The 19,677-nt window shown below is 42.6% G+C and overlaps 1 protein-coding gene across 2 annotated transcripts; it reads left to right on the top strand.

Annotated features, from left to right (window-relative positions):
* Window positions 1–16: 16 nt before the first annotated feature.
* On the top strand, window positions 17–18,430 carry MCMBP (minichromosome maintenance complex binding protein). Of its 2 annotated transcripts, none has more exons than XR_003991483.1 (16): window positions 17–292; window positions 1,059–1,144; window positions 3,265–3,405; window positions 3,725–3,766; window positions 4,236–4,337; window positions 5,940–6,069; window positions 7,450–7,601; window positions 8,639–8,739; window positions 10,204–10,373; window positions 11,278–11,401; window positions 12,937–13,054; window positions 14,227–14,392; window positions 15,894–16,027; window positions 17,037–17,197; window positions 17,609–17,697; window positions 18,048–18,430. XR_003991483.1 is itself a non-coding variant. In XM_030486672.1 (16 exons), the coding sequence occupies exons 1-16, from the start codon at window positions 235–237 to the stop codon at window positions 18,172–18,174; spliced, it is 1,905 nt and encodes a 634-aa protein (XP_030342532.1). In that variant the 5' UTR covers window positions 17–234; the 3' UTR covers window positions 18,175–18,430. The 2 variants fall into 2 exon arrangements, 1 of the variants encoding a protein (XP_030342532.1); XM_030486672.1 differs by having other exon boundaries at window positions 17,033–17,197.
* Window positions 18,431–19,677: the final 1,247 nt, after the last annotated feature.

Raw genomic sequence — 19,677 nt, 5'->3', positions numbered from 1 at the left:
CCTTTCCGCCCTCATCGCTTTGCCCGCTTTCAAGATGGCGGCGGCGGCGCCTTGCCCTGACGGCCTGTCCGCGTACGGGTGAGGAGGAGAAGGCGGTCCCGGGGCTGGCAGCGCCGCCATTGCCGCAGGAAGAGGAGGAGGAGAAGGAGGGCGGAAGCGGGGAGCCCCCGTGCTAAGCTTGCGAGCGGGAGTTGGCGGCTGCAGGGTGCTGGCAGCCCCCTGCCTGCCCTCGCCATGCCGTGCGTGGCTGACTGGCTCAACAATCCCTTCAGCATCGTGCAGGGCATCTTCGGTGAGTGCGGGCCGGGCGGGGACGGGGCCTCTCGGCAGCAGCCACCCGCCGGGAGGGCGCCTGTAACCGCGCGGCGGCCGGACGGGGCTTCCCCTCATGGGGCGGCGGCGGCGGCGGCGGGAGAGCGGCGAGGCCGGGGGAAGCGGGAACGGAGACGCGGCCGGGGAGACAGCGAGCAGCGGCGGGGAGACGCGTCCTCCTTCCCCACCGGAGCGGGCGGGAACCGCCTGCCCGAGGCCTCTGAGGGGCCGGCGGCTGCGGGTCCTGTCCTGGTGCTGAGCGGGTACCTCACGGCCGGGCAGCGAGGTCTGCCGCGGCTTGGCAGGCCGGTTAGGGTTAAAAAGGAGAGCTCAGCATCTTTTGGGCTTCGGGAACAACGTGTGCTGGGTACATGGAATACCGATCAGTGGTAGTATTACCAGCGCCAGCAGCTGAAGCTGTTTCTGGGCTTGATCTTAGCTACATAAAATTTCCACAGTGAATGTAAAGCAGACAGTGGTATCTCTGCTTCTGGCTGGGTGTACTGCGGTGTTTCAGAGCTTTCCCTCACTTCCAAGAATGGCTATGTTCACCTTGGTTTGTCTGGAAAGGTATAAGGTGAGAAGTCAGTGCATTTGTAAGAGGCATGAAGTAGTTTAAATTGCAGTCATTTGCCCAGAATAGAAGTAAATATTTAAATGTTTAAATTGTGTACTATGTTAGGAGTATGCTGACTAGAAGTCTGTTATGGGATGCTAATACACATGTAAATGTGTTTTGTTTGTAGCCCAAAATGTTCCAAACTCTGATTGGGAAAAGAAGGTAACCGAATACTTCAAGGAGAAATTAAAAGAAAACAATGCCACGAACTGGGTAAGACTTTCATTCTTTCTGAGTTACGCTTCTCTTAAAGTTCTTCTTTACTTTTCTTAAGTTTAGGGGGGTTTTCTTCTCTTAATTATTGCAGTGACATGCATTTGAGAAGTTCTTCCTTTTCGTGATAAGTACACTTACGAATTCCAGGCCTTAACTTTGGGATACGTTATTTGCATCTGAATTGGTTTAATCTCCGTGTAAAGCAAAGATTTAAAATCCTGACTAAAACAGGAGAAACGAATCCACTTGTCTTCTTCAGGGCGCTGTTTTGCCCTGGGGCCATGGGTGCCGAATGCTGCCTATTTGGAGTACAAGCCAGTAGATGGCAGGAGCTGACAAATACTGTCTATTTTGAAAGTGTTAAATCCTGCCCTGTCCGCTGTGAGTCTGCAGTGAATGTTTGAGCACCACAAGTTTCTGAATTGCTCCTTATAAACCCCTTCTTCTGGGGTTGTTTAGTCTGGAGAAGAGAAGGCTCAGGGGGGACCTTGTTGCTCTCTACAACTGCCTGACAGGAGGATGGAGTGAGGTGAGGGTTGGTCTCTTCTCCCAAGTAGCAAGTGATAGAACAAGAGGAAACGGCCTCAAGCTGCGCCAGGGGAGGTTTAGGCTGGAGATTAGGAACAATTCCTTCCCCAGAGGGTGCTCAGGCATTGGAACAGGCTGTCCAGGGCAGTGCTGGAGTCACCGTCCCTGCAAGTGTTCACACACCGTGTAGATGAGGCCCTCAGTGACATGGGTTAGTGGTGGCCTTGGCAGTGCTGGGATAACAGTTGGACTTGATTTTTAAAGGTCTTTTCCAACCTAATCAGTTCTGTGATTCTCTCATGATCTTAGATCACGATGCTGCAGACTCTGTGTGGGTTGAATCAAATAGCTGCTTGGGCTTTCAGGTGTTAGGAAAAAATACTTTCATCTAAAATAGTGCCTTATTGGGCTGGATCAGGCCTGGTTTTCACAGTTTAGCAGGGAAGCTCTGCTTTAGATTTAAAAATAAAGCAGGCACCCTTGAGTTCATCAGCTGATATCTTTCTAAGAGACTGCTGGAAACAGCATTGTGGAAGAACATTTCTAAGTGGATTAGAAACTTTCATACCAAATCTGTCCTACTTGTGGCTAAAAAAACCAAGTGAAAGTGATTTCATTTCTTTTTTTCTTCCTCTGTCAGAGTATTCTGTAATTAATATTTCAGTGGCAGTTTAAATGGAAGTATAGATGGCAAAATTGTGTCAAATTTATATCATTAAAAGGAATTGAAAGTTCATTTTCTTACTCAAGAGAAACATGAGGGAATATATGTTAAAATGCCATTTCCTATAGGACCACTTCTGGGTTTTGTTGCATTTTAATGCAGGTTGTGGGGGGTTTTTTCAACAAAGAATTTATCTTCAAAATCAGAAAAGTCGATTCTTGTTGCAAGTCTCTTTATTTCAAGTTACACCACATGCTCAGGCACTGATTTTTTTCCTTCTGTTTCTCCATTGTCATGTAAACATATGTGAAAAAGACTCCCCCAGTGTGGACTTGGAAATTAACATACAGGTTTTCCACAGCCTTTTGTTAATGAAATTGTGCATGCAATTGCTATGGTACCACTGGTGCATAATACATGCTGAAAGTGCTGTAAAGTGGGAATAGGATAAGTAGGAAGTTCTATTTAATACTGCAGCTGCAAGAATTCCCAGTTTAAGAGTTAGTTTCAAATGCTGTACAGTTTTCTTACACTGAAATGCATTTCTTTTGTAGTCCAGTATCAGGACTGAGAAATGAACAGGACTGGTGGCTTTGGAACTGGAAGGATTTGGGAACTGTTAAGTGTCTGCTAATTGTAACTAAGGTCTGTAACAGTGTGTATATCTCTGTGTTGAGATATATACACTTTGTTACTGCTTGGATTAGGGTGGGAGATGTACTCAGAAAATAGGAAGTGTGTTACCTGATGAGGCACTTAATCATATCAACACCAGCAATACAGGGGTTGAGGCAAGTAACTGAACAGTAGGATATACTGGATAATCAAAGTGATAAGTTAGTGACAGCTTTTGCACTTGTTTTTGCTTACTTCAGAGCCTTTCTTCTTATATACCAGGTGTTTTGAATAAGCTCTGTTTTTATAGGTTCCATCACTGAATGATGTTCCTGTACATTACCTAAAGCCCAACAGTTTAGTGAAATTTCGCTGCATGGTCCAAGATATGTTTGATCCTGAGTTTTACATGGGAGTGTATGAAACAGTTGACCCAAACACAAATGCACGCGTAAGTGAAATGCTGATTTGTTATTTTAGTAACTGTTTATCATTCTATCTATTCTAGTCCTCATATTTCACTAGTTTCTGAGTTAAACCTATGGAGTCTGGAAGCTAGTAATAGTAGCTCTGTTTTGTGGCTCAAATGGCACCAGTAATACATCATCACTTCTTACATTTCTGTTGAGAAATAAAAATGACTAAAATGGTGAAAGCTTTGGCAGTGTGTCTTTGAGGGACTTTTGACTGCTGTGAATTTGGTGTAATTCATTCATATGGAGGCTGCTGTCAGAAACAGAATGACTGCATTGCCTTTTCCTTCTTGACAGGTTTTGCATTTTGGCAAATATAGAGATGTGGCAGAATGTGGGGTAAGTTGTACAAGTTATATGAGTTTTGAGATGAACAATTTGACGGAAAGATGCAGTTTACTTGGTAGCTTATTTGGTACTCACCAGTAGATTCATGAAGATACTGCTCTTAAAAAGCAGACTTAATCTCAGGTTTGGAAAGCAGAGTATCCTTTACTGCTCATGGGCACTCTTAAGTTCAACAGCTTCAGGCTGTTTCTGTTGTATTTCAAATTTGGTTTGCTTGCAGGGAGAGGGGAAGTGCTCTTGATCTTGAAACTTTCTGCTATAGAAAACAATTTGCTCTGGTAGTGTAGTGCCATAACATTCCAAGCACTATAGATACAGCATGGATTCGCTGTTTCATGGGTATATAGTCTTACATGTTCATTGGAACTTCTGTCTGAGTAACTGAATCTGTGGGATTAGTTGAAAAAAAGAAAACAAAGTCTAAATCAGGTTTTTAACAAACTTTCTCTTGGTATTCCAGCCTCAGCAGGAAATTGATTTGAACTCCTCACAAACAGTCACCTCAGAAAGACAGACTTTCTACTGCGTTCCAGTGCCTGGTGAATCAGCATGGGTGAAAGAAATATCCTTTTTGACTGAGCTGGTGCTCTATTATACCAACAGTCATTACCAACTAATTCATTAGATTGATGGAGATAACTTTAAACTTTGTTTTGAGTGAATCTGGAGAGGTGGTAGGTGTAGAAAAAGGAAATACTGAACAGGGGAGGTTCAGGTTAGATATAAGGAAGAAGCTCTTCCCTGTGAGGGTGCTGAGGCGCTGGCACAGGGTGCCCAGAGAAGCTGTGGCTGCCCCATCCCTGGCAGTGTTCAAGGCCAGGTTGGACACAGGGGCTTGGAGCAACCTGCTCTAGTGGAAGGTGTCCCTGCCCGTGGCAGGGGGTTGGAACTGGATGAGCTTAAGGTCGTTTCCAACCCAAACCATTCTATGATTCTATGGTGTGCTCTATGCACAAAGAGGGTGTAAATGAATTTAGAAGCATTGCTGTTTGAGTTAGTAGGGATTTGGACTAGGTTTTTGTGTTTGCTTGGGAGGGTCTTGAAAATTTCCCTTCATTTCTGTTTGCAAATGCTTAGGTAAAGAGGAGCTTCAATTGTGGGCATTCCATTGGCATTTCTGGTTAAATTAGGATGCTGTTATTAGTGAAAGTCTTCTGCAAGAACCTGTAAGAACACCTGGAGCTGAGCATGTTAAGACAATAGTTCCTGGAAATGTTGTGGGTTTAATAGTTTAACCACAGTGTGGCATTTTCTCAGTGAGTACAGGAAATGTTCTGGGGAGAAACAAATCGCCTTAAGTTTCTCCTTATAAATGGAAGTTGAATTATCTGAGTGGAATGGATACAGGATGCTTATTTTAACATCTTTTAGGAATTTTAAATTCCCTTCTTGCCCAAGGGAGTGGGGGACAGGTGTAGAAAGCTTGAGATATGTTGCAGTTTGTGAAAAGGTGTGAATTTGATGGGAAATCTCTAATGATTTGATATTTCAGTTCAGAATTTAGGAAAACTACTGCTTGTCTTTGGCATAGAATGCCAATGCAGTTTTAAACAGAAGCTAACACAATGTTTGTAATAAAATGATTGATAAGAGTTAGGCTTGGAAGCTCACAGCAAAGTACTGCAGCAATGAAAGTGGAAAGTGAGAAGGACTGTTAGGAAAACAGTGAACACTATCTCAATGTTTGCCCATCATGCTAAGAAAAGAAGTGTATTGGCTTTGCCAAAATGCATTTACCAGTGTAGTATTGCCAGTACGTGCCAAGTATGTGAACATTTTCTATGTGTTTCTTTTTAAAGTAACAATAATAATTGTATCAGAGAGCAGGTCTTCATTATTATAATGTCTGCTCTTTAGGCTTCAGATGTGGGAGAGAAAAAATCCTTGAGATTCTGAGTTGTACCTGACCACAAGCATGTTCCCTTTAGAGACTGATAGTGGAATAGCACTCTGTAGGTTTTAGTTTCTATTTTCAACAAAGCCAATGGCTGCTGTACACTTAAGCAAGTTATATGTCTGGAGAGATGATGTCTAGATAACAATTTGAATCATTATTTGAACGTATCTTGCATAATAGCAGTTTGGTTCTGCAAGCAAACAAACCCCTTAATTTGCTTGAATTTTCTCAGTTGAGTCTGTGGTTGTCCTTAATCCTCAATGTTACGCATATATTAGCGCAAGCCAAGCTCGAGTTAGTCCCTCAACATCCTACACACCGAGTCGCCACAAGAGGAGCTATGAGGAAGATGAGGACATGGATCTACATCCATCTAAACAGAAAGAGCAACATACGGGTAATAGTAGTTGCTAATGAATAGTTGTTCTGATATCTTTCCAGAATTTGCAAAGATTTCCTTTTCAACACCTGAAATACTTGCAATTGTTTGGATCAGTAGTTTTGTTGCAGCTTTCAGAACTAATTTGGTGGCTTTGCTGAAGTCATCAGTGCTTTAAACTGAAGCAGTGTGGAAGAGCCTGCGATGTTGCATGTGTATTGTATGACTTGTTGGCTTTACTCTCTAGACTTAATTCCTAAAATTAACGTTCTGTACATCAGCTCTCATGTATTGCCTTTTCTATGTACCAGCACACCAACAATTCATAGCAGCAGGATGAAGTTTAAGAATTCCTGTTTGATTTCCCACTCTATTGCCAATTTCATGTTCTCTCTCTTGTCTCTTTCACACGTTGTGTGTGCAGCTCATTGTGTAAATTGAAGCCAAACAACGTGTCAATTAGATGCTGCTTTGCTACAAACAGTAGTTTATATCTAAAAAAGCTCTTCCAGCCTTACCTGTTTTCTAACATAATTTACTAACCCAACTTCATAAAGGAACCAGATTAATACCAGACACTTGTAGCATCCTGAAGAAAGCTCTTTAACCTTCTAAGAGGATGGTGTTTGGAACACAAGCAGCGTTCAGGCGGTGTGCATTTCTTTCTTGTGTTGTAATAAGCCTGAACAATATGCTTTGCTCTGTGGAGATGCCACTTAAACTGGGGGGTTTCTTGGAGATTCTTACAAGTTTTCTTCTGAACAAGAGAAGGTGGTTAGTTAAAATTGCCAGTCCTGTTGAAGAAAAACAAAACAAACCAGAATCTATTGCTTTCTTTTGTTTAGTGTTCTGTCTGTTGGGTCCTTTAGCTGAACTCAGGCTTTTCCTTTTGTATTCTTACCAGGTTGCAAGACAGGTTATACAGTTTTCTCTTCATACTCAGACCGATCAATTGTAGAATAGATGTTTATAGCTTTATTATGCAGAAAAAATACAGAAATTTTTAATGTAAACTGTTGTGTTGATGCAGACTCTCACCTTTTAAGCTCTCCTATTTTTTTTTAGGTGCACAATAATATTTCCTGTGCAGTCCTATGGAATTTAGAAAACTCATTGTTCACACAGTTGAAGCATTACCTTTTGAAAATCATATTTCTGGCCCTGTTTAGGTTTCTAAGACACAGATATCTCTACCAGTACACTCTCTCAGACTTGATAATATGGAATATGTATTTGTGAGACTTTTCTATCCTGATAAAGAGTATTTTCTGTCAAATATATTGCATTGTTAAATATTTTTGTCTCAGATGTCTTGTTGAATTAGGTTAATTCTGTGTTGCTCGTGAAAAAAGTTGTTCACTTTTGCATTTCTGCTTATGAATCCTGTATTTTTTTCAGGCAGTGGAGGTGATATCCATGGATGTGTGGAGCCAAAGAGATTAGAAACAGAAGCTTCTGCAGGTCATCATCTCATTTCTCCCAACTGCTCCCCTCCACTTGACTTAAATTTTCCATTGCCAGGAGAGAAGGGACCAGCATGTCTTGTAAAGGTAACAAAAGTGGAGAGATGGTGAGCATGGCTGTGGCCTCAGTGAGGCAGACAGAATCTGGAGGTAGAATGTAAGTAGTTAGCCCTGCATTGCTTACACAGGCAGGGAAATTGGCTTTCAGGTCCAGAACTTTGTTTCTGCAGATAATTACGTTGTTTCTCTTCAAGATTACCTTGTTTCTCTTCACAAGTGCTGAATTTGAATTGTTGAAATGCTTTAGCAGCATTTATTAGAGCCTGCACCTTCTCTTTCTTAATTATAAAATGTCATAGAATCACAGACTGGTTTGGGTTGGAAAGGACCTTAAGATCATCTAGTTCCAACCCCCCTGCCATGGGCAGGGACACCTCACACTAGACCATGTCACCCAAGGCTCTGTCCAACCTTGCCTTGAACACTGTCAGGGATGGGGCAGCCACAGCTTCTCTGGGCACCCTGTGCCAGCGCCTCAGCACCCTCACAGGGAAGAACTTCTTCCTTGTATCTAACTTGAACTTCCCCTGTTTCATTTTAAACCCATTACCCCTTGTCCTATCACTACAGTCCCTGATGAAGAGTCCGTTACTACGTGTTTGAGGATGTAGCTGGGATTGACTCCTGGTGTTTTGCTTTAAGGATTTGTCTTCTAAGGAAGAAAGATGTGATGGAACAAATAAGAAAACCAATAAGCTACACATTTTTGTGTTGTATTTGAAAGAGTCTTTGGTATGCTGTGTTGACAAGAAACTTCCAACACAAAATTTCTATGCTTTTACTGTGTTGAATGCTCCCTTATTCAACAAGTCTTGATAAATCAGATTAGAATACAATGATTTGCATTTGTATAGCAGAAGAATGCCAGCAGGAAAAAGCATACAATCATAGAAACTCATTCTCTCAGTGTCAGCTTACTGACACTGGGGACTAGGAGAGACATCTTCACACAGAGTGTTCTCAGTCTACAGCTGAGTCTCCTGAGATGTCATTTCCTTTAGTCTGTGTTGGTGGGCAGCCTGGCCCATCTGCCTCTGTATTTTATTATTGTCTCTTTGTGGCAGGTCTATGAGAGCTGGGACAGCTTCAAAGTCAATGATGTTCTGGAGGTATACGGCATTTTGTCTGTGGATCCAGTGCTGAGCATAGTAAACAATGAAGAGAGGTAAGGCTCCCCTGGTGGGTCATCCTGAAATGCAGGGAATTTTTATTTCAACGAGCAAAATATTCTGGGGAGTGAAAATGACCAAAATGAGTAAAATTTGGGGTTATTTTTTTCCTTATATAAGGTGTATCATCACATTATACCCCTGACAGAAACTTCCCATTTCACCTGCTAATTCTGTTCAGTTACTTGCTTGGCAAAATACAAACTAATGCAGACAGACACAAGAAGTCAATTTTGAAAGTAAAACCAATGACTGATCTAACATATGTGCTGCTGATGCTTTGAACCATTGTGCTTCAGTTCTGTTGGGGATTTTGTTTCTCTTTCTGATAAGTACAATATGGCAAGTGCAGTGCGAATCCTTCATAGTGCCAGCTTCTGCAAAGCTAACTCAGCCTGCTCAGCTGCTTTTGGTTATCAGCTGTCTGACAGCTAATCCCAGGCTGACAGCTCAGTTGGTCTGTCATAGCTCATTGGGTTGTTTTCCTGCCTGTCATTCTATCACAAATAGACAAACTGGTGGCATTTAGCAATGTTTTGAATGCAAACAAAAGACGTTTCTTTCAATGGAAAGAGGGGATAGTCTGGTGATGGACTGCTGAAGAGGCTTTGAAGCTCTAAAGCTTTTCACCTTTTGAAACCAGTATACAAGTTGATCAGTACTAAACTTTACTATTATCTGACAAAGTCACTTCAGGGATTTTAGTTTCTATATAACAAATGAAAACCCTCTGGAAGGAATTTTGTAAGGCATCATGAGGAAGAGCAAAGCTTGTGTATCTGAACTCTTAAAAGGTAACACCTTCAAGTCTGAGCTGAGGTACATTAGGATTTATTTACTCATTGTTTATTACTCAGCCAGTGATACAGCTGTTATGTGACTGTCTACAAGATCTTGTTGTCAGGCTCTGGAAACTGGTGGAAGATGAAAGTCCCACATGTGTATACACAGACCAATGTCATAAATCTTTATGTCATAAATCCTGGTTAGATTTCATTCAGTACATGCTGAACAGAACATGTGTGACATTTCATTTGAAGCTACATCTTAAGTGGTGCCTACCTTCTGTGGGCACCCTGTGCCAGCGCCTCAGCACCCTCACAGGGAAGAGCTTCTGCCTAAGAGCTCATCTCAATCTCCCCTCTGGCAGGTTAAAGCCATTCCCCTTGTCCTGTCCCTACAGGCCCTTGTAAAAAGTCCCTCTCCAGATTTCTTCTTGTCCCCTTTAGGTCATATGGAAGACTGTCATATCATTATATAATTGTGATTCAGTATTTATAGTGTTTATAAAAATCATAAAGAAAGTAGTTGGAATATGGGAGGAGTTACCAGGAGCTAGGAGTGGATGTTGTTTGTTCCAGTGTGCTCAGTTCTTGGCCTCATTCCAGCTGCTCTTAGTCAGCTGGAGAGAAATTTGTGTGGAATGCTTCTAAGTCCAGTTGTGCTGTGCCCTTTCCTAGGGACAGCTCAACCCTCAATCCTGTGGAGTCTATGGACACAGCAGAGGAACAGAGAGTGCACAGTCCTCCGGCCTCATTAGTCCCAAGAATCCATGTGATTTTGGCACAGAAATTACAGCACATTAACCCATTACTGCCTGCCTGCCTTAATGAAGAGGAGAGTAAAACCTGTGAGTATCTGAACTTGACCTCTCTCTGTGTGCATGTTAAATGTGTGGACTCCTGGTACATACCCATGGCAGGGGGTTGGAACTAGATGATTTTAAGGTCCTTTCCAACCAAACCATTCTATGTGAAAACATACTACTTTATTTAAAGACATCAAGGGCTGGGTTTGAAGGAACCATGCAGTACTACAGACTGGACAAGATGCAAGTGTGTGTGTTTATGTGATGCTTACATGTTTAGAGTTCTGAAATGAATATGATTTATATAAAACTTGGTTTTGCCTTCTGTGTGCCCAAGGATTTTACCACGTTGTTCAGCTATAAAATTTGATTTGTTCTCAAGGAGTGTGTTGCTGGCAAATTGAATTTTCAATTTAGTATATAGCAGTGAAAATAAGAAACATGCTGACAGCAGAAAGAATCATAATACTGGGAAGAAAATCAGGCAATTCTGGTTTTAAACAACTCTGCTCTTCCTTGTGGCCTACTTGACTCTTCTTTTTGTTATTGAACTATTGCATGCAACCTCTAATTGATATCTATCATTTTCTTCCTTGCATGCCTTGTATTGCTTGTCCTGAGCTGTGCTATGTGTAAGGGTTTATTTCTGCCTTTGATACAGTGTGGATAGTCCATCAATTTTAGATATTTGACTCCAAACTTTACAGCCTTCTGCTAAGAGGTTACACAATATCTAGTTAGACAAGATAAAGCATTTCCAAGGCAATGGTGAGTGACTCAAGTTACCCAAAGCCGATAATTGCTCAGTTAGAAAACCAATGAATGTTTGTTTATTTGTCCTAAATTGCTTTGGATCACACTGTAATGAAAAGTAAGACTTCTACAGAGGCAAGAGGGTGAGAACAGCACATTTCCTGACATTTGATGACTTCTGCTCTTTCATCAGTTGTGTCTAATTTCATGTCGGAGCTGTCACCAGTGAGAGCAGAGTTGCTTGGGTTCCTCACCCATGCCCTCTTGGGAGACAGTTTGGCTGCCGAATACCTTATACTGCATCTCATCTCTACAGTGTAAGTATTGAGATGTTTGCTGAGAATTTACATCTTCATCTTTTACGGGAAATCTCCTTTTATGGGGTTCTTCACCACTCTGCAAATAAATGGCAGAAATAGCTTACATAGCACTTATTCAGTAGTACTTTGTCCACCTAGAGTTGCCCTGTCATAATAGACACAGTAACATGTCTAAGTTTAGTTACAAGGCCCATTTTGTGGCAATATATCCTTGCAATGTTCCTTTGAGAGCTGGACAGTAAGATCCAAAAGTAAGATCCAAGATCCTACTTTTAAACAGAGATATGAAAATACCTTTTCATCTCTAGCTCCTTTTATTGACTAGGACATGCAACTGGCATTTACAAACTGCAGTAGTTATTCCTTAGGTATTAAAAGACACTGAAAGGTGTGTTCTGGGAGTTTGTTTAATTAACTGTAGACATATGTTTAATGATGAGTTCAGGTGACCCCCATTAGCATGTGATGGAAATTTACCACCTGAGCTGATGCCATAGCTGAACGTTCATGCACTGTGACCTGTCTTTATGGCTGATTAAAGTGCATCTTAACGTTCTCTTACCTTGGTTTAAACTGTCTCTGGATAAAAGAGCAGCATCCTTTGACTCATTAAAGTTTCAGGTGGGAGACTTCAGACAATAGGTTCTGATTAGATTGAGTATTGTCAGGCTCAAATTTCTTTCTTCAAAGTAAAAATGGATTCCCTTTTCTAAATAGTAATAATTTCTTGGTAAAGAAACCACTGTGGTTTTATGGGTTTCAAAGATTCCATTCTGCTGCAAGGTGAGTACAGCTCATATTTGTCTTAACAGAAATGTTCACAGAGCTGTAATTGGACTCAGTGTCTTACCTTTCTCATACCTGCAACTGATGTGTAAAAAGCCATAAGACATTTCTCAGTGAGACAGCATAATTATGAGCTAAGATTTATGGTTGGGTTATGTTTACAGTCTGCCCTGAACCCTGTCCCCATGTAAATACAAGTACTTCAGTATCAATACGTGGGGTTTTTCATTTCTGTGCACACTTTGTACTTTCTAGTGGGACTGTGAATGCTCTAACACTTAGATTAGAATGTGTTTTCTCTCTTAGCTGTATCACACAAAAGTTGACATTTGTCCAGAATGGGGAGAAGATATACAGTGAGAAGAGGGAGAGGAAAGCTGAGGGCAGGTAAAGGAAATGAACAAGCATGATAAGCAGGGACATTGAGATTGGGCAGCAAGAAAGGAAAAGGATGAAGTACATGAAGTACTTACACTGAGTAGCAGTAGAGCACAAGGAGGACAGAAGTCTGGAGCACTGTAAGTGCATTGCTTTTGTCCCATTGCTGCAAAGCCTTCCAAAGCAGCCTTCAGCCTAACTTAGCTCCTTGGACACTGGAGCAGGAAGAAAAGGTTGCTATTATTTATGTACTATTAGCAGTGAAACCCTGCTAGCTATCAGAGATCCTGCACAGCACCCAGACTGATTGATACCTGTATTCACCATGTTAATCATTGCTTGCCTAACCTCTGTTGTTTCTGGTTTAGTTATGCAAGACGAGATGTGCTTCCTCTGGGAAAATTCACAGTCAACTTGAGCGGATGTCCAAGGAATAACATCTTCACGGAGCACATATACCGCATCATCCAGCAGCTTGTGCCAGCAGTAAGGACAATGGCATTACAGGGCTTTAATATTTCTGATGGGAGATGTTGGGTTAATTGTTCCAGTGAAATAAACAGTATTTTAGTTAAAAGCCAGGCTTCTTAAATGAAGGGCAAGGAAAAATGGAATTATGGTTTGCCTGTTCAGTTGAAGTCTCTATTTACCTAATCACCTGGGGTGAATATGAAATAAAGTCATATCCTCGTAGATATTAAACTGACAGTCAGATGCTGCATAGTTAGTTTTGTCTTTCTGGCTTAATATGGTTAGAAATTGTTGTGGCTGCCCTATCCCTGGCAGTGTTCAAGGCCAGGTTGGACACAGGGGCTTGGAGCAACCTGCTCTAGTGGAAGGTGTCCCTGCCCATGGCAGGGGGTTGGAACTGGATGAGGTTTGAGGTCCCTTCAACCCAAACCAGTCTGGGATTTAATTATTTTGCTGTTAGTGTTTATTCTCAAGTTTGCAGATACCATTCTGCAGAAAATTCATAGTAATTCAATTTGGGATCATAATAATTGTATTGCTGCCATAAATCATTTGTTGGTTTCCACACCCTAGATGTGTAATAGAATCATAGTATCACAGACTGGTTTGGGTTGGAAAGGACCTTAAAGCTCATCCAGTTCCAACTCCCTGCCATGGGCAGGGGCACCTCACCCTAGACCATGTCACCAAAGGCTCTGTCCAACCTGGCCTTGAACACTGCCAGGGATGGAGCATTTACCACTTCCTCAGGCAGCCTGTTCCAGTGCCTCACCACCCACACAGGGAAGAACTTCTTCCTTATCTCTAACCTGAACTTCCCTTGTTTTAGTTTGAACCCATCACCCCTTGTCCTATCACTACAGTCCCTGATGAAAAGTCCCTCTCCAGCATCCTTGTAGCCCCCTTCAGATCCTGGAAGGCTGCTGTCACAGTAATTGTATTGCTGCCATAAATCACTTGGTGGTTTGCTCACCTTTAGTATGTAATACAGGTGATAGAAGTTCTTAACAGCATTATTTTAAGTACTTACCATTTGGAAACTGAGGATAAAGTATGTTCTATAGTGTGGTAACAAGTTTTGGTTTACTCACTATGGAGGATCACAGTTATAGCTCTTGCTAAAGGAAGCAGCATGAGGGAAGCTGGAGGAGAGGAAAGGTGCTGATTAGTTTCTCTTCTCCTTGCAGTCCTATCGCCTCCAAATGACCATTGAGAACATGAACCACTCACGATTCATCCCACACAAAGACTATGCAGCCAATCGCTTAGTCAGTGGGGTGTTGCAGCTTGCCAGCAACACTTCCCTTGTCGTGGATGAGACTCAGCTCGAGCAAGGACAGCTTGACACAAAAGGTAGACATTTGGTTGTTTTTGTAAAGCCAATCTCATCTGGCAGGTTCAAAGTTGATGTATTTTAAGACAGTGATGCTCATTGTGTCCCAGGGATAATTGTCTATAACAAAACTGTGATTTCCATATCCTATTTCATTGCTTCCTGCTATCTGCAGCCTTCTTGGGCAACTTAAGGCTTGATCTCTTGGGGTTTGGGGTTTTTTTTCCATATTCCACTTTCAGGAAGTTTCTGCTATTCTGCTCAGAAATGCTTCTGTGGAGTCACAAATCTCTATCTCAGACCACAAATGGGACATAACAAAACAAGGTGGTTCCTTGTTCAGTTTCACTTTGGTTGCATTGTAGAAAACACTGGACAGTGTCTGTCACTTGGTGGAAAAGGCCACTGATTTGATTAATCCTTTGGACCAAAATACCTCTGATTCATTAGAATAGCCTTTTACTTTCCTGCTGTAATGAATGAAGAAGAGGGGGAAGCATATGCTGCTGCCTTATGCTTTATAACTTTATTGTCTATATGGAAACCATCCCTGAAAATCCAACTAAAAAATGGAGATTAAATAAATAGCTATTCCTGTGTGGAACAGAACGAAGTGCACTATGTGGTGCTTTCTACAGAGCTCTAGGCAGTTCCTTTAATTACAAGCTACCTGAAAGAGGTGAGTTGCACTACTTGTTAGAAGTTCAGTAACCAGAGGATGCTTCATACAGGTATCTGTGGTGGTTTCAAGGAAGGAAGAATACGAAATCACTGGAAGTGACTTTATCCTGAACTAAAAATGCTGTCCTGAGAAGCCTGCTAGATGGCACAATGCCATGAGCCTCCTGGGGCTCCCCAGTGAGTGTCAGGGCTCTCCTTAAAGCATTTAGTGTGGCAGAACTGGGGAGGTTCAGATTTCAGCTTGATTCTATTTAGAAACTTTTTGTTCTATTTCTTGCAATTAGAAGTAATTGACTGAAATGATTCACTTGGTTTCAAGTCTTCAGGGTTTTCTCGTTCCTCTGTTTTGGTAGAATTACTAAATTTCACTAAAGAAAATAGTAAAACTAATAGAAATCTTTGCGTTGTTTCAGAAAAAATAAGTCAAAACTTGGAAAAGCTCCCATTTACAGAAAAATCTCCCTGTGCTGGTTTATAGGTTTGCTAAAACACGTGTCATTAATGTCTAAAGAAACCTCGACATTTAATGAGAAGTCAGATTTTCAGCGTTCAAAGTTGCAGATAACAAGGGCTTGTCGATGTTACTTTGTTTCTGTTGGTGTGATGTTCTTCTCTACCAAATTTAGGGTAGAAAAAGATCAGACTTTTTAATTTCAAGTCTGAATTTTGGGCTGAAGACGTGGCTGTTTCTATCTGGAAGACCTCACAGACACCAGAAGAAACAAGATGCTTGCAAGAACTTTTCTACCAGCTGCTCGCTAAAGACAGATTGGAAAGAAAGCAAATCAGATCTGACGTTTGTTTAGGTCCTGTTGTCAGAGTTTGTTCTTGCTCTTCCAGGTGTCCATAACGTGACAGCGCTGGGTAACCTGATCACTTGGCAGAAGGTGGATTATGACTTCAGTTACCACCAGATGGAATTCCCGTGCAATATTAATGTTCTTATCACTTCCGAGGGCCGATCGCTCCTACCGGTATGGCAAAGGCTTTTCCTGAATTTGGGGAGTAATTACAGGTAGTAGGTAGTTACTTAGAACATGCCATTCCTGAGAGGTGAAGGCAGGAAAACTGCCTTGTGCTGAGGGGTGGGTATGGTACTGGTGCTAGTTACTCGCTCCTGGCTGCAGGGAGGCCAAAACCCTGTCCAAGGAAAACAGAGGGATAGACCTTCCCTCCTCCTCCTGGGCTGAATGGTGATGGGGAAAGCCTGCAGCTATACTGTGACTCTCCAAGCCTATTCTAGGCTAGTAGTTTAGGAGCTGATGGGCACAGGAATAAAGAGTGATGGAACTGACATTAACGCTAGAAACACTGAGCAGCCTGAGCTTACAAATACCTGCATTCCAGCTTTATGAACTGAGCATTTGGCTTTCTCAGCTCTTAAGTGAACAGGCTGAGAGAGCTGGGCTGGTTCAGCCTGGAGAAGAGAAGGCTCCTGAAGGGGAGACCTCAGAGCAGCTCCAGTGCCTAAAGGGGCTCCAGGAAACCTGGACAGGGGCTTTGGACAAGGGCCTGTAGGGACAGGACAAGGGGAATGGCTTTAACCTGCCAGAGGGGAGATTGAGATGAGCTCTGAGGCAGAAGCTCTTCCCCGTGAGGGTGCTGAGGCGCTGGCACAGGGTGCCCAGAGAAGCTGTGGCTGCCCCATCCCTGGCAGTGTTCAAGGCCAGGTTGGACACAGGAGCTTGGAGCAACCTGCTCTAGTGGAAGGTGTCCCTGCCCGTGGCAGGGGGTTGGAACTGGATGAGCTTTAAGGTCCCTTCCAACACAAACCTGCCTGGGATTCTGTGAAACTGGCTCCTGCTTGAAGAAGGACTTCACGCAGGTCTTCGAAAAGGGAGTTGTTAAATATTTAAGGAATGCATCGTCTTACCCTAATTCTGGGAAATAGTGACTTCTGTTGCTTCAGAAAGTAAATCCATGGTGGAATGGGAAAAGACAGGATGTGGAAAGAGACGATATGCACTTCTGTTTTTCAGTCAGATTGCCAAGTCCACTTACAACCACAGATAATCCCACCAAACATGGAGGAGTACATGAGCAGCCTCCTCACAGCAGTGCTCCCTTCTGTCCTCAACAAGTTTCGCATTTACCTCAGCTTGTTGAGGCTGCTGGACTACAGCATCTCTGAGGAAGTGACCAAGGTACGGGGGACCCCACTAACAACTCCTCAACTGTATGTTCAGATAAAAGCAGTTTAACAGGACTGTACGTTCCCATTGCTCTCCCTGTCAGTGATTCTCCTTAATGTTTTCTAAGAAACCAAAGAGAAGCGTTTTCTCTCTGTTCCTCTCAAGGATTTGTACTCTTTGAGTATTTCAGTACGTACCTTACCCATATCCTGCTTTCTTAAAACTCATTTTGAAACCTAATTCTTTTCCAAATCTCATCTTGAAATCTCATTTTGGAAGATGACCTGTTTTGACTTGCTTCCTGACAGTGACGAGTTGCAATGGTTCTCCTGCAATCTAAGGGTAGTTACAGTGTTTAACTCCTTAAAAGTTTCTGTGGAGTGAAGACTCTTTGTTACCAGTTACCTGTTGTGTTGGTTACAGGCAGTAGAAGAAGACTTTGTCGAGATGAGGAAGAACGACCCTGAGAGTGTGACAGCCGATGACCTGCACAGAACACTGCTCGTAGCGAGGTGGGTGTTGCTGTTTGTGGCAACTGAGGCCTTTCTGGCAAGTTTGAGTTATAGAATCATAGAATCAGCTGGGTTGGAAAAGACCTTTAACATCATCAAGTCCAACCTTTACCCCTTTTTTAAGGTCAAGTCCAACCTTTACCTTTAGTTGCATGAGGCTGGCCAGCAATCAAATGATGTAATCTCTTCTGTTGTGCCTCTTGTTACAGATTCCTAGTCAGGCAAAGTGTTTCCCCCCCACATTTCTTCCCTAGTTCATGGGATATTGAAGGAAAACTGTGTTTTACTGTATTAAGCTCATCAAACCTGACACTTGACCAAGGTTTTAAGCCCTGTTTCTGCTCATCCAGGTTCCTGTCTCTCAGCGTGGGGCAAACGACGCTATCCAGGGAGAGGTGGCTGAGAGCAAAACAACTGGAGGCCTTACGGAAAGCCAGGCTGCAGCAGCAGAAATGTGTCAATGGGAATGAACTTTAACCCTCTGTGGATGTCACTAGGAGAGTTTGTCTAATCCTAGATGGAAGCCCCCTACTAAGATTGGAATATTGTTTATACCAGTTTTTGTAGATAATTTATACCAAAAGAAGTTATGGCTATTTACCCTCAGAGGCTGAGCACACTTAACCCCGGTCAGCCGGTTCACCATATTTTATGACCTTTTTTTGGAGCCTGTTTTGTAATTGAAAATTGGTAACAATGAGCAAATTGTTTGATATTAAACTTTAATACTGAAGTTGTGTCAACTCCTGTCCTTTAATCATGAGGAAACACAACCCAGAGCCCTTCCTACACCGCAGTGCTAGGCTCTATGTTGGAGTAAGCTTGTGCTCTAACTCTTTGAGTGGCTGAGGTCTGAGTATCAGAGCTGGCAGCAGCTGAAAGAACCAGACTTGCTCTCTGGGTCTCTGCACTGCTGGTCCTGTGAGTAAAGGCACGTTGCACTCACAGCAACATAACAGTGGTAGAAAGAATTTATTTGAGGTTCCAGTATGAAATACATCCTTACTGTTAGAGAGCACCATGACGCACTTCTTCAGTGTCTCTAATGAACGAGCTTTATTCTGGCACAATAAGAGGGAAAAGAGGAATTGACTGGAGATTTGGTGATACTCATGTACTCGTACAGAATGTATTTAACTTTCTACATGAGCAGTAACATGGTGTTTAAACTGTTTGAGTAATAGCCAGTAAGTACTATAGAACTTACTCACATTGTACAGTACGAGCTGGTTTCCAGAGGCCACCCTGCCACTATTGCCACTGGCAGAACTGGTTTAACAAGGGTGGTTTAAGCAGTGAAACATTAAACCAACACAGAGGAGGAGTCCAGAAAAGCTCTGCTGTGCTGGTGGAGGCAGCCTGCAGGAGCCAGTGCTGGAGCTGATTCTACATCGTGCTTCAATTCATCCTTTTATCAACAAGAACAAAGGCTCCTGCCAAGTTGAGATGAAGCCAAAACCCCCCTCGCTTGGTGCTGGATCACGAACAGGAACTCCCTTTTTTCACTGCATTTCTAGTCTAAACATGACACGGGTTGTTGTTGCACAGCCAAACTGGCACCGTCCTTTTCATCTCTGCACACTCACAGTGATTCAAGTATTTATACTATAAATAGGGGGATTTTTTTGTGTATCATCTTAAACTGCAGCCAAGCTTGATGCCCTTTCAGCTCACTTGAACACTAAAATGAGGATTCCTGGTTTCATCTGCCTTGTGCTACATTAATATGTAGTTAAGCAACTGAAGAGAGGAAGGAAAATGAAGTGTCTGGTCAAAAGGCAGCCTGGCTGGAGCACAGCTGGTTTCTAAGGTCATCTCAGTGCTGCTTCCAGCATGGTTTGATGCACAGTGCCGTGGGTTATGTGAGACCATCTCCCATATTTCCTAAGTATTGGGCAATGCCTAAGCTGGAAGGACACAGCGTGTTTGGGTCCCCAAGCAGAAGGCAGGGAACCACTGCAGCAGGTCAGGAATTCATTT

This window comes from Strigops habroptila, chromosome 5 (assembly GCF_004027225.2).
Source record: "Strigops habroptila isolate Jane chromosome 5, bStrHab1.2.pri, whole genome shotgun sequence".
In the NCBI taxonomy this organism is placed as follows: Eukaryota; Metazoa; Chordata; class Aves; order Psittaciformes; family Psittacidae; genus Strigops; species Strigops habroptila.
This window is presented reverse-complemented; position numbering and strand designations above follow the sequence as displayed.